The sequence below is a fragment of the Varanus komodoensis genome, unplaced genomic scaffold, assembly GCF_004798865.1.
Source record: "Varanus komodoensis strain SLA01 unplaced genomic scaffold, ASM479886v1 scaffold1, whole genome shotgun sequence".
Classification (NCBI taxonomy): domain Eukaryota; kingdom Metazoa; phylum Chordata; class Lepidosauria; order Squamata; family Varanidae; genus Varanus; species Varanus komodoensis.
This window is the reverse complement of record NW_025335268.1, coordinates 48,261,597-48,276,390: the sequence shown is the minus strand read 5'-3', so window position 1 is coordinate 48,276,390 and position 14,794 is coordinate 48,261,597. Positions and strand designations below refer to the sequence as shown.

The following is a 14,794-nucleotide window of genomic DNA, read 5'->3' as shown; positions in this document are numbered from 1 at the left end:
GTAAGATCACTCCATTTTCAGGCCTACTGAAGGCATGCAATAACTGCAAAGTGTCTCACAGTAGAACATTTCCCTAATAATCAATCCAGCAATGTGAGATTCAGAAAGTCAACATGGCAGCACACCCCAGCTCATTTTTAAAGAGTCATGCAGAAATGGATGTTCAAATTAGGAAAATGGTTAGCCAGCCTACTGCACAGCCACCCCACTCCCACTCCACCTGAAAAGGATACCTGTTTCAGTTGAAGGCCAAGGAGCACAATCAGGTTGTTTCCTAGACAAAACTACTTCTGCTTTATCCTAGACAATTTAAATACTGTATTATTTCAGAATTCCCAAGGCACCAAGTACTATATAAAGCAGCCTTTAGGAAATGCCTTTTGATGAAATTCTTGTAGAAGACAGTACTTTATTTCTCATTTATTTCTATTACCTAATTTAGTAAACAGCTCTTTAAGTAAGGACAAACCAGGAACTTACTTTTTCATTTGACTCATTTTGTTGCTTGAAGATATCTCTCACATCAGGAACTTGATACTGTTTGTTTTTCTTCCTCATAGTCTGTGTGACAGTCTCTACTCGCTTCTGTACTGCTGCCGCCTGTGTACGGGTCAGGGTAGTCAAAACCACAATGCTTTCCTGAGAGTCTCCAGCAGTATCACCAAAGAGGTTTGACAAGCCTGCTTCCTTTAACCATTCTTCTTCCAGTTCTCCCTCTGGCCCACACGGAAGAAGAAATAAGAGGGATTTATATTAAAGATATTGCTAATATTAACTGTGACCATTACATACATTTTTAAAAGGAAGATATAAATAGTACTGATTGACTTGCATAGGGCAAAGCAAGGGGACTGTAACTGCAGATGCAAATTGAAGTACAGCTAAAATCAGTGCCTGGAGGGATGAGGTTTTGCCTAACCTTGACTAGGGCCCCGATTGCAGCCTCTTTACAAAGACACATTGACTCAAATGGGAGAAAGTGAAAGGTTATTAGCTGTGATTTTAAAAAACTGGTGAAATATCTACTCACAGCTCCAGAAACTTGGCGATGCTAGTGGAAGATGTTTTGCTCCCAATTTACTGTCCTTTATTGCAGCAACACAAACCCCTCCACTAACAAGCAGTGATTAGCTGCATTCATACATGATGGCAGCCATGATTTGGAATTATGTGCATGGGGAGCTGTGAACATCAAGTTCACCTAGATGTTCTATTTTCCTCATCTAGTCCTGCTATCAGTGAGGAAAAGAGATCTGAAGTTTCTAGTTTGCACAAGACATCATTTGTTGTTGTGTCTGAATGCAGTAAACTATGGTTTTACTACAAACTGCTGGAAACTTCCAAGCTCACAAAGAAAGGGAAGAACACACAAAAGAGTGCATAACTTTAACCATGCAACCATGAACTTCTGTGGGAAAGTATAGGATGGATAAAAACCCAAAAAATCCTCATTGTCTCTCTTCCACTCCGGCTTCCCTGTAATGTAGGACTTGCAGACATTTGTTTGCTATCAGAAATGGCAATGTCCTGTATCATAATCCCAGCATAAGTAAACATTTATATATGATTGCTATATTCAGTAGATTTATATTCTACTTTTGCTGGCTTTATATTTGCCCTTATTCCTTGCTTCCTAGTTGGAGATGGTAGCATATTGTTTTCTTAGTGCAACTTTTGATTAGTTTAACATAATCAGTGATTATCAAGGCTGATGGATGATCTTACTGCAAATGGGTGATAGTATTGCAGCATTCAATTGTCTTGCTTATTATACTTTCTCTATTCCTTAGTGCCTCCTGGCAAAGGTTTGTGTTTTTATTGTTTCTAGTTGGAAAAGTGTCCCTGCAGGTAAAAGCTAAGTCATTTGCTGTATGTGGATATAACTAGGACTACTGTTTATTGTTCTGTGTATCTTTATCACAAAAAATGATTCATACTACTTTTACATAAGAGCAAAGAATGCAGAGGTGTTCAGATTCAAGAGAAATGACATTAACATTTAAAGCACTTTGTAAGAAATTTTACATCTTTCTAAGATTAGTATTATTGTTTTGTCTAAAATGCTATTAAAAATTCAAGTGGACAGTCTAGCTCTAACAGAAGCATATACATAAATGGACACAAGCTAAGGAATTACCATTTTTGTATTATTAGCATACACCTCCAGAGAGTCAGAGGTTTTTCCAATAAAATTTTGACATTTTAAAAAGACAAATCAGAATTGTTTTTACAGTATTATGACCATATATTTGCAGAACTACTTATGCCTTTCTTTTGCACTTTCATTGAAAGGAATGCAGTATTTTGTCCAGGTTAAATTCAGCTTTTTGTTAGCAACTGTAGTATTTTAGCATTCAGGTTGCAGCATTTTAGAATATTTTATTCAAGTGTTTCACTACTGAAATCTTTCAACTTTTTCTTGTATGAAAACCAATTCTTAATAAAGAACAGTCTCAAAGTCACATGATGGAATGGAACACATCATCTATAGAAATGCATTTGATCAGAACTAGATTATACATCAAATGCCTAATGTGTTATCATGTGTAATTAATACATACATTCCTTTGTTCACAATGAATAGATGTATTGTGGTGTATATTTAAATTGAAGAATGAGATCTTCCTCTTGAGTTCACTATAAGGAAACCTATCCACTCTTTTTGCAACTTTTTCCATAGGCATTTCAACTAGAATTCACAAATGACATTATTGTGGAACATTACCAAATATAATGGAAATAGGCTCAAAGGATTTTAAAATATGGATTAGAAACATAGCAAGTCAGAAGGGGCATCCCATGCCATCTTGTCAGACCCCTGGCTCCAGCCAGCTCCACTCATGACATGTCTACCATGTGCATGTCCAATGGATGGATTAAAACCATTCTTGGCCAGAGACCCAAAATGTCAGAAAAATAAACATTTACTATGGGTACAACAGTTGATGAACGGCTACAGAGATGAAGGTGCTAGGATACATGTTTTGCTGCCCTTCTTCTGGTTAAAGGTCAGGGATACAGGTTTTCATGCCCATTGCTTTTATTTTGCTGCATCGTTTTCTCTGTTCACCCAAACTTTAAATCCCTACAAAAATCTGCAATGAAATCTCTTACACAAGTAAGGAAAAAACAGAACACTTCATTTAGTCTTAAGCTAGTGAATGTCAGCACATTTTTCAGCAATGAGTTTCATGAATTTGTTGTGTGTTGTGTGTGGACACCACTGCACACAAGGGGAAATTTTTTTTCCTCTCCAGCCAGTGAGAGTTCTACAATAGCAGTTTCAAGTCTTTGAAAATTATTGCCAGTACACAGTCACTGGATGGCAGTTTTACAGATATACTAGCCAATTCCAACTGACCTCAGTCTTAAATCAGTACTAGTAACTGGTATCAAATACCAATCCAAAGAGCAAATGTACCTCAAGATGCTAGAAAAGACTGCTTACTTATAATAAATCCCAGCTCTAAGATTTTTACATGCCTTCTTCAGGGGTTGCTTTAAAGTTCCCTTCTGAGAAATTTGAAAGACATGTGTCTTCAACTCAATAGATGAAAAAGATCCCTAGAGATATCAGGGCTTGAAACATGTTTTATTATAAATAAAGTTATCTTTCCCAGGAGCTTGAGATGAAAGTATCTGCAGATCCAGAGAGAATGTAAGTTTGTCTGTACTCATCATATGAATGCAAGAATGGAAGTGTTTAAAGCTGAAGCTTCAAAACTTAATCAGAGAAACAAGTTTAAGTCTAATTTTGATTACCATCTGGCTCCTTTACTACAACTGCTTCCTGTTCTTCATTATTATCGCTTCTGGTTTCATTGATGATTTCAAGCTCTTTCCAGTAGTCATTCATTGATAATTCATCGAGTGAATCTTGAGAATCTGAATGATCCAAAAGGGGCTTCCCTGAGGACTTCTTAGAGTTGTCATGGTTCATTGTATATTGGCCAGATCTGCGGCTAGAAAATGTACACACCAAAAATAGAGACTTATTAATGTAGAGCACAGTTTACAGTGACATCAAAACCAGTAAACACTGATCTTCATATGATATTATGACATCCTAAAATAGAAATTCTACATTTTAAGGAATTGCTTTTTCCTTTTAGCCAGATTTCCTAACTTTTCAAAGAACTACTAGATATTTTAAGAAATTACAGTGTAGAGGCAATGGAGAAGGAGTCAAAGTTCTCAAATGCTGAACTTTAAAAAAATCTTCTTATTGGCTTTATTAACATTCAGAGTTCCATCAGCAATTGTATAGAAAAGAGATTTCCTTCTAAAGCAGAGCAATGTTAATTGAATTGTCGAGTACTTTTGGGGTTTATTTAGGGATAGATACTTCAAAATGGATGCAGTCTCCTGGGAAAACTGTGCTAAACCAAAGGAAACAAGTTCAGAATAATGAAGCGAGGAGGCTTATCCTTGTAATGAACTAAAGCAGGGCTTTAGTTTAGGTAGTTCCTCCTGAAGACTGTAGTTTTCTACATGAAATTTACTAGTACTTTGTAAAAGCCACAGACATAGTTTCAAAATTCAATTGTCTTATAACTATTAACAAAACATTAATTCTTCCTTCTACTTAATTTCATTTTGCTTCAAAACTATTTGCTATTTGGACAAATTCAGCACTGGCTATGGAAAAAACATCCTCCACCATGCCTGAGAGCAGAAGGCCAGCTTAGTGGGTGCAAACAGGCTGTGTGAAACACACAGCACAGCCCTCTACCCTTCACTGCCACTCCTCAGCCCTAGTATCTGCCACACAAGGCACTATACAGTGCCAAAGCCAAAATATTAAGTATACCTTTCCAACTTGCTTCTGTTGGAACCAGAGAATGAATGCCTGAATGAACAAGTCCATTACCACTGAAAAAAGCCTTTTTCGGTGATAAAACTGGTTTGCCTGAAGATGTTGATAGCACTGTAAGCATCATGTACAATACAGTAAAGTTTGAAATACTGAATTCACAGAAAACACAGAAAGTTTGTTATATAATCATTGGTCTACCAGCTGGGCTTTACTATGGCAAAGCAGGCAAAAACAAACAACAAAGCTGAAACCAATTTAACTGACTCAATCATAAATGTATTTATTATCAGTGAAACTGGTCAAAGATTGCAACCAACTAGTGCTTGTCATGAATGAATGGCCTACAACATTTTCTTTTGCAATTGTATTTGTTTAAATGCCATTTTTAACCACTTGGGCCCTCATATTCCTATTACAATGAATGAAAATGCTTTTGAAAATGGATTTAAGAGGCATTGACATTCTTCACGTGACCAAAACAATATGACTCTATCAATATCTCCGTTCTCCTTTCATTCCTTTTTAAAGGGAAACAAAGTTTGACAGTTCAGCTTCTTCACCCTTTGCAAAGGAAGTGTTCTTCTCAAGCCCATAGAGGGTTGGACAAAGGCAGAAATCGCTCGCTTATGTCGAACGGCATAATAAAAGAAGGTTCTCAGGATCATACAAGAGAGAACAATTCTGAGCAGACAAATGGCAGAAAGGGAAAGGATTACGAACCCTCACCTTCTCTGCTATTCCACTGGTCCCAATTGTTGCCTTAAATGCTGCTTTCCAGTAAAAGTGCAAAACACTGGAAACCTATTCACAGCTCTCCAGTCTATGAAAAATCATGCAGGTGATCAGTCTGTTCAACTTCCTTGCAGGGTTGTGTGGGGTTTTTATTTTTTGCAGACTTCTCTGATCTGGGACAAGAGAGGAAACTCCCCACAGGCTTAGTTCCCCTGCTTTTTTAGATCCTGATCTGAATTTGTCCCCTGCACTGGCTGTTTCTAAAACAGAAATCATACACTCAAAGGGAATTAATGTCACATGTGGTCTGCCTCTTAAATTTCTGGGGAGACGGGAGCAGGTTCAGCAAACTAGACACCACAGCAACTTTCAGTTAATAGCCAGTTATACCTCAAACAACTGGCTATTGATGAATATTTTCATGCAGCTCCTGCACTTTCCAGTCACCAGAAGACACATTATTTGGACACAGCACAATTCAGGAGGAACTCACATGTCTGTTTGATGACAGAATGACTCAGGAGATCTGTTTCAGGGCAATTTGTCATAAAACTATTCCCATCCAAGAACGGAGTGTGCCAAGAATGATGATTTATGCATTTTCTCTGAGGCTTCTCTTTGGCATTTACCTGCTAGCCTCTCTTGCATAGTTGTAAAACACACGGAACCCTTCACAGAGTCTGAAGTGCTGAGATAGTCAAAGCTATTTCCCTCCTATTAGGGGTGCAAGTCCAATATTATAGAAGCACTACACCAGTGCTGAAAATGCTCATTGGTTTCCAAGTTATCCTAGTGACATGTCAAGCACAGAAGTATGGTGTGTTTTTGAGAAGTTTAGCTAAGACCTTAAGGAGAAGTCTTTGTTTGTTTTACATACCTCTAGAGGTTTAAACAGGAGAACGCTTTAGTGATACAGTCATGATAGCTACATCTCACAGTAATGTGGGAATCACCCCTTGGGCCAAACCAGACAGGCCATTAAACATCGAGTGGCAATTCCACAACAAGCTACCATTTCCTAATGTCTAGTAGGCATTACTGCTGTCCCACTGCTATGATGTTCTACGTTTTCCTGACTTTTCACCATTGGTTGCTGGTAGTGCTAGTAATGCTGGTAGACACACACAGAATCTCTTGAGGTTAAGAAACATGGAAAGAGGAAAGCACTAGACGCACAACAGCCACTTCTGTTTTCTTTTGTGTACAGGCAGTTACATGTCTTGCATTCTCTCCAGACTTGTAGCTGGCTTATATTGGGGGGCGGGAGGGGGGGTAGCAAAAATGCAGAAGAGCGGTTGAGCTGGCCTTAAGCACAGAACTATTTGCTAATTATTTCTCTGTTAGAGGACAGGAGAAATAGAAAATTTGGTGAAGGCAGGCCTGCTACATACACATGCCGTCAATGGACAGTCTTTCCATTTTAGGAAAGTTATATGTTTTACACAGCTATACCTTCATATAATATGCTTGGGATAAGCCATTTAGAAACATTTAGATTACAGAATTCCAAATCAGAATATCAAGTTTTTCTAGAATTTTTAGCTATTCTAGCAGCCTGTAAAGTGGAGTAGACATTAACTCATAGTTCATTGTTAGCTTTATTTTATATTCCATACTTTTCTAATATCCATCCAGTTGGACAACCAGATATGCTGCAGTTTTCTTTAAGGTTAATACAAGCACAGGCTGCCACACCTTTGGAAAATATTTTCTTTTGGTGATTTTTCTCACCAATACCAAATTTCAAGTGTTTTTACCTGTACAAAAACATGTACATTCTGTTTACAGAGTAGAAAAACTTGTTTTCTCACATTGTTGTGAATCTCCCACAATTATTAGTGCTTTACAATTAAACAAATTTGGTAACTAATCTTAACTGGAGATAGTGTTAAAATCTGACTTGATACCATCTCTAGAACCAAGTACTGGTTTGATCACATTGGAAGATGTATGTTTTTGCATCTCCTAGTATGTGTCCCATCAGATTTGCATCTTTTCTTGCAAATTAATGTGCCACTTGAATTCGCAAATATGATACATGCTGCAGCTTGCATCATTAAAAATATGATGAATTGAGCATGTTCCTTTTACAGCATTGTAATAATACATGAGTAAACCATGTATTTCTACAAGTTTTTGTACATTATTTTTTTCCTGAATGAAAACACATGAAAAAAGAATCTGGGAATGAAAATGCAGAGAATCGCTATTGCACCTAAGGGGACTTAGACACAGTTGCATTTTGGCCCCTTTTCTTTTTAATTTATTTTTAAATGATTTGACTCTTCATTTCTGTAACATCGATCCTCATGGTCCCACACTGTATAGTACTAAGATACAATATAGACAAGCAATTGAATCAGCAAACTTTAGCCAGCAGCAGATTTTAAAATTCTTCTTTACCCAAGGTGGACATCATATTCCCTCTGAAATACAAATTTACAAAGCAAAGACCTTGGCCCAACTTATTTATGTCATCCCTATTTGGATTTTGGGATTTCATTCCCAAATGAAAAAGTTCAGTCTGTTTTTCTTAGGAAGCTTTTGGGTCTTCCTCCCTGCATGTGGAATGCAGCCATATATCTAGAGGTAGAGATTTGGTCTATTGAGTGCAAGGCATGGATTGAAGTCTTTAAATGGTGTCTACATTTACATTTCTTAGTAGCTCCTGGTAGCTACCTGTCTCTGCTGCTTTCAGATGTGTATGTTAACCAATGGATGGGAGAACTGAACAAGAAGCTACATTACCTAGGTTTCTCTGTAGAAGTGCTGAGCAACTACGGGCTGTAGAAGTCCCAATTTCTTGTTGTTCAAAGATTAATAGGCCCAGATCTTCAATATTCGAGAGCTGCTGCTAATAAAACTTGTTCCTCATTATTTCATCTTGACTGCAATAATTGCTATAATGATGGATTTACTCCAGCCCCAGATCTGTATACATGAACTATCCCAAAGTACAGAAGACCATTTACTCTTGCCCGTTTTGATGTGCTACCATCAGCACTTTTAAAAGGACGATTTAATAAGACCCCAGACAATGAACAGGTATACTCTTGTGGTGCAGGAGCAGTAGAAACAGTGGAACATGTTCACTTATATTGCAGCTTTTATAGGGAATACAGAGAGAAATGGATTCAATCTTCAATAACATATCCTTATGGGAATAATTCTTCCACTCTAATATCTGTGTGTTTAAGGCATGTTTCTTCTTATGTTACCAGATATGTTGCCAATTTTTTATGAATACAATGCAGATTAGAAAAAATGGTTACTCGGGTGAAAATATTGCATACATTTTTAACTATGTTTTAATTTTTTCTACAGTTATTTTATCATTTTGTTGATATTTCTGGTCTGTGACTGTACAAACGAAAACAAAAACTGCTGCCACTATTACACCTACCGATATAGACACTAAAAGCGTTACTGCTTTATGCTATTCAAGAAAAATGCACGCTGGTTTAAAGCTGTGTGTTGCTGTATATTTTAATTGAGTATAATTTTTTGGATCTGTTTCTTAGCTGTTTTGAATGCCTGTGCTTGCAGAATCACATCTAACTATGAATTATAAATAATAGGTATAACATAATAATTTGCAGGAAAATGTAGCGTTGTATTGTTGGTTTAAACCTTAAGATTAATGCCTCTGCTAAGCTTGTTTGTTTGTTTCCTGATGCAATCTAAAACTGAACAATACATATCACATTTTACTACGGACTACAGTCAAAAACAAATTGAAAAAGAAAGCTCTTCAGATGTCATCGGGCATCCATCATATCCATACACCTTCAAGGGAGAACTATTTTGACTGATTGTCTGCCCTTGAGGTGGTGGGGGGGGTCCCAGTTTATCTAAGTCCTACTAGGTATTGATCTGCCCATAACAAAACGCTTATCTCAGTATCTTCCACACTCAGATGACAATTCCACCCAACAGTAACAACCAAAGACCAATGCATATCCAGCCTGATGGCCGGATCAGGGCCAGCCCTACCTTTAGGCAATATGAGGCATATGCAAAACCACAGCTAGAAGCAATGCAGGGTATCACTGCAAATTCATAACCAGGAAGGATTTAGCGGGAGTCCTTCAGTACTACCAAATCCCCAGGCATTTTATAGGTTGGGTTGATATGATCATTCAGAACAAGAATCCATGCCTTTTTTTTTTTTTTTTTTTGGTCTCCACTCCCATGCAAGTCAGTCAAGTCAGTTAAATGAGCAATTTAGCTCATTATTCTAATGGAGAAACCAACTCAGAACCCATGGTTTATTGAAGAGTTCTAGGGTGGTTTGTCATGGAAAACTATGTGCCTTGAAGGTAATTGAGCAAATGGCACGGTATTCAACCAGCACACACATACACAGAATCGTGTGAGGCTGGCCATAACTAGATATGAAAGACAAGTTAGATGATTCAAGAACTCAATCTTTTTCTTGACATTCTCCATTGAAACTCTCCTCAGTAGCTTGCCATATACATTTCAAAGTTTATTCAGGCTTGAAGTTTATATGCAAATCTTATTCCTTTACCAACAATGATAAGTGGTATGAATTGGGGAGTCTACTTATTCTGCCAGAAATCACTTCACTAAAGCCAGCAGCAATTCCTATCAACAATATCAAGTGCTGTAACAGGAACCTAATCGTATTACTCACACTTCTTTCAGTATTGGCTCTGCAAACAGTTTCACCATACAGTCAGGTATCAAAGGTTAAGTTAGCACTAGAAGCATAGTTTTCTTCCAAGAACACTTCTAGCCTGTATATTAAGAAGATCTATGATTTGCCTTGTATATACTCATTCAGAAGCTATTGAAAAAGGATTTATAATGCTGATAGCTTTCATGAGTGCCAATGAAAACAGATGAAAATAGTTTTGCATCTACCCATTTGTTTTTATACATTTGGCAATTTTTAAAATATTTGAGTGTAACATAAGACTTCAGGTCATGGCAAGACATTTCAAGAGTCTACACTTGCACTTTGATAGTTCACCTCCACAATCCTTAAATAAAAAATAATTTAAAATGTGTATTTCACGATTTAAGTTCATATTCCATATTGTTCCCCAACATGCAAATATGGTCATCAGATTTAAAGATTTTGGCCCTCCTCCAGATATTGGAGATATCCGCAGAGGATTCTAATAAGTCTGGATTTCTCTGAATTAACCTTGCAAATTATGCAGTGGGCTGGCTTCTTTAAGTCACAAAGATGCCTCAGACTTACAGACCAGATTTTCAGTTTCAGGGGAAATAAGCACTAATGCACATTAATTAAGTTATATTAGTGTATCTGTGCCAATATGCATTACTATATTTGCATAAGTGCACATTAGCACAGATATGCACTTGGCACAAGCGGAACAACTTTCTAATTTAAAAAGCCAAGTTTGTTGATGAGCAAACAATGGAGCAAAAGATTCATGACAGTCCTGAAAACACAAATGGGATGGTTTCAACAAAATGTGTATTTCCCTACCATAAGCACAGCAAAATTCTAAGTGTTTCCTGCTGAGCTCACAGAAGTAACAACTGGAAAACCTAAGCATCTATTAGGTTGCATCCGGAGCTGGACGAAGCTACTGGGAGCTGGATGAAGCTATCATCTATTTTCAAATCAACTAAGGAAGCCTCCTTTCACTGTATTTTTCACCAAATACTTATGGACATAATGTCAAAAGACGTGCATACTGAACACATACAGAGAAGATAGCAGAAATGGCACACATTCTTCAAAATGCACTTGCTCCAATATCTAATTCAAAGATGCATGGATTCCTATGCTAGATGGTATGATACACATGATCTTTATGACTGAGTAAACACTATAAGCATTGTGTATTTCAAACCAACAGAGGCAGAAGCATTCGTACTTAAATCATGTTAGCTATCACAAGGATTAATCGATGGATAAATAAGAGTTCTGCTATTTCATATTCGGCCCATGCATACATGAACAGGTCATGTATTTTTGATAGCTCAAGCACAGGACTTGATATCAGCTTTCACACAGACTTTCTACCATGAGAAAAGTCAAGCTAGCAAATGCACTTTCCTTTTGTTTATATCACTACGGCTCCTTCCACATGCTTAAATTGTATGCACACATTTTGCCTTGTAAGTGGATCTGTGCCACGGATGCTTGTAACAACATGTACCTTATTTCCTGAGGATGAGGAAGTAGTCATAATTTAAAGGAAACAGGAACACTTAGTCTGGACAATGCCCCAAAATATATTCAAATATATAATCAAGTATTGCTAAGTGCTATTTTAAGATATTCGGAGGTGGGAACAATGGCTTTTTAGACACAAAGCTTCCAATAACCATTGACAGCTGTGCCTTATTTGTCTGAATAAACAGGACAAAGAGGAAAATAACCTGAAGAGTTAGTTCAAGGTTGGAGAACACCAGAGGCTTGAATTCAGTCATGAGGCTACATTAGAAAATAGACCACTTCCCCTTACACATCTGGCCTCTTCTTAGAATATGTCCATGTCTGAAAATCCAGAAGCATACAGGAACTTTTGATACCTACAGTTTATAAAGTGACCTATGCAACTACAGGGAGTACTAAAACTTATTTCATCATATAGTTATACTTTATTGTGCTTCACAGATACTGTTCTCTGCAATTGTTAAGACTGATGTATGACGTACTTTATTGCCATTTTCATTTTTATTGCAGTGGTCTGGAACTGAACCTGCACTATTTCTGAGGTATGCCTCTATATTGAGCTTCATGAATGTGATGCTGCATCAAGTCCACATCTATCAGCACCATTTCTCTAGCAAGCATTGCTCTCTTTGTGCCTCTGCCTTGCAGTTTGGTATTGTGATTCTCAAACTCTGTATTTCAAAATTTTACATTATTATTACAGGACTCTATATTTGTAAATCTGGCTATTTGTGATACTGGTTATCTTTGATGTACAGTACACGTTTTGGGGTGCCAGGAACCATGCCCATGTAAGAGTTTTGCCTTTCCACCAGCCTTTCCTGTCTCTCCCCCCTCCTTGAGACACAACAATATGTATTGAAATTAGGCCACTAACTGCAATGCCCCCTAAGCGTTCAGGAGAAAGGAAGAGTCATGCATCTCTCACTTTAAATCTAGTTAGTGGGGGAGGCATGTAGGCTAAAAGCTACACCCAAGCTGTGAATGCAAAGGAAAAGTTCTTGAAGGAAATTAAAGGTGCTGCTCCAGTGAACACATGATTGATAAGAAAGTGAAAAAGCCTTATTGCTGATATGGAGAAAGTTTTACTGGTCTGGACAGAAGATCAAACCAGCTCCAACATCGCTTTAAACCAAAGCCTAATCCAGACCAAGGGCTATGCTATGGAAAGCTGAGAGAACCGGAGAAGCTGCAGAAGAACAGTTTGAAGCTAGCAGAGGGTGGTTCATGAGGTTTAAGGAAATTCCAAGGTGAAGCAATTAAGTATTTTTGAATTAAGGTACTGCATGGTATTGCATATTTAATAGACTACAGCATACAGTAGTGTAAACCTACGTACAGTATACATGACCCAAATAACTGCTATATTCGACTTACTTCTTTGATCCAGAACTGGACCCACAGTATCACCGAGGTATGCCTGTACTACCCTGCCTATCATCTTCCTTTGCAAAGGGCCTTTGCTTAAAATACAGAAAACAGCTTCAGAGATAATTGTCAAGGCTATGGCAGGGAGTTAAGTTTCCCCTTCTATCCCAGTCTAAGGCCGAAACCTGGCCAGGCTTTCTCCCATCTGCTATTTACATAACAGAAACTGGGAACATTGAGTTGCATGTGTACAGTTAATGTCATGCCTTGTTTAACCACAGCTATGACACTTTAGGGATGGTGTTGACCATACCAACTCACATCACTGAGCTCCCTTCCCCCACCCCAGTCATGCAAACACATGCACAGACAGTAGTATTCCTCTTCACAGGAATAAGCAATGAGAGAACCTATATGTTTAAGAAACTTAAATTCTCAGAGCTTATTTGAATGGGAATAAAATTACGTCTTGATGCATTTAATATGAACAGAACAGAAGCCTGATCTGACTGTTCAGGCTAGGACTCTTCTGGGCTGCAAATCATAACCCACTTCCTCTGGGAAACTTCAACTTAAATACATTTGGGCTGAGTTCAAGACCGAAGCCTTGGTGATGCCTCATGATGAACTATTATTCTCATACCAGGAAACTGAAAATTTTCCATTAGTCTTTTTTTCCCATGTTTTCTTATCCCCTCAACTGGTAGTTAGCACGTTCCTAACAAATACTATGAAAATGAATGCCCTTAACAGGTAAAATAGTGAAAGCATACCAACCTAGCAAGATTTCTTATGATCGAGCATAAAACAATTTTGATGCCCACACCCCAAGCCTGAAGTCTGCTTTCAAGTTTAAAGATCACAGGAAACAATAATATTCAAAGGAAATAAGTCAAACAAGAAAAATACTTTGGACTCAACTGGCTCTTCAAAACACAAGTTTATTCCCAAATCACATATTTCTGATAAATTTGGTACATAATGAATTGAACCAAAGCATTGATATCTTTGTAATCAACCTCATCTCCTCCTCAAAGCTGGTTGAGCTACACGCTCGGGAGGCTCAAGAGACACTGCAGAACAAAGGGGAATAGGACTTGGTAAGGGGCTTCCTGGAAAATGGATTTATCCAAAATTAGACAGAAGTCCAATGAATTTGGGGAGAGTCTTCCTCTTTCTCCTAGGAGACCATACCATATTGTTTATGATGATTTGCTTACCTTCCAGAAAGGCATATTAAGCACAGACAACTAAAGGGACTGAGGGACAAAAAGGTCAGGAAACTTGTCTTAGCATGTAAGCCATGAAAAAATAGCTTTCTTATAAATGCTTCAAGGGCTTGGACAAATGAAGAAGTTGTCTGGAATTCACTTTGTTCATACAATACTCTTCTAACTCTGAAAGAGTTTTCTGTATCTTTCCACTCTTGGAAAAGTATTTTGGAATCCAAGTAAGGCCAACAACCTTGCTTACAAGTAAAGTAAATAAAATTATGATACAGGGAAGAGAAGATAAACTTTATTTTCTAGTTCTGAGGCAGAATGATTCTCCAACCTCCAAGAACAGAAATGTTAATCTGCCTTTGACACATCTTAATCTTACATATGTTTACTCAGAAGCAGTTTTACTGATGTATAAAATGGCAATCATTCATTTTCAGGCCCATATTTTAATACCACCTCTGCATTAAAATATGT

The 14,794-nt window shown here is 37.6% G+C and overlaps 1 protein-coding gene across 2 annotated transcripts in view; it reads right to left on the bottom strand.

Moving 5' to 3' along the window:
• Positions 1-14,794, bottom strand: part of ARHGAP18 (Rho GTPase activating protein 18) — a 60,840-nt gene that overhangs the window by 33,952 nt on the left and 12,094 nt on the right. For both annotated transcript variants that reach the window (XM_044424725.1, XM_044424736.1), the window contains exons 2-3: positions 3,763-3,962; positions 481-716 (exon numbers count right to left, since the gene is read on the bottom strand). In XM_044424725.1, the coding sequence (XP_044280660.1) occupies positions 481-716; positions 3,763-3,962 (436 nt within the window). The remainder of the gene's footprint in view (positions 1-480; positions 717-3,762; positions 3,963-14,794) is intronic.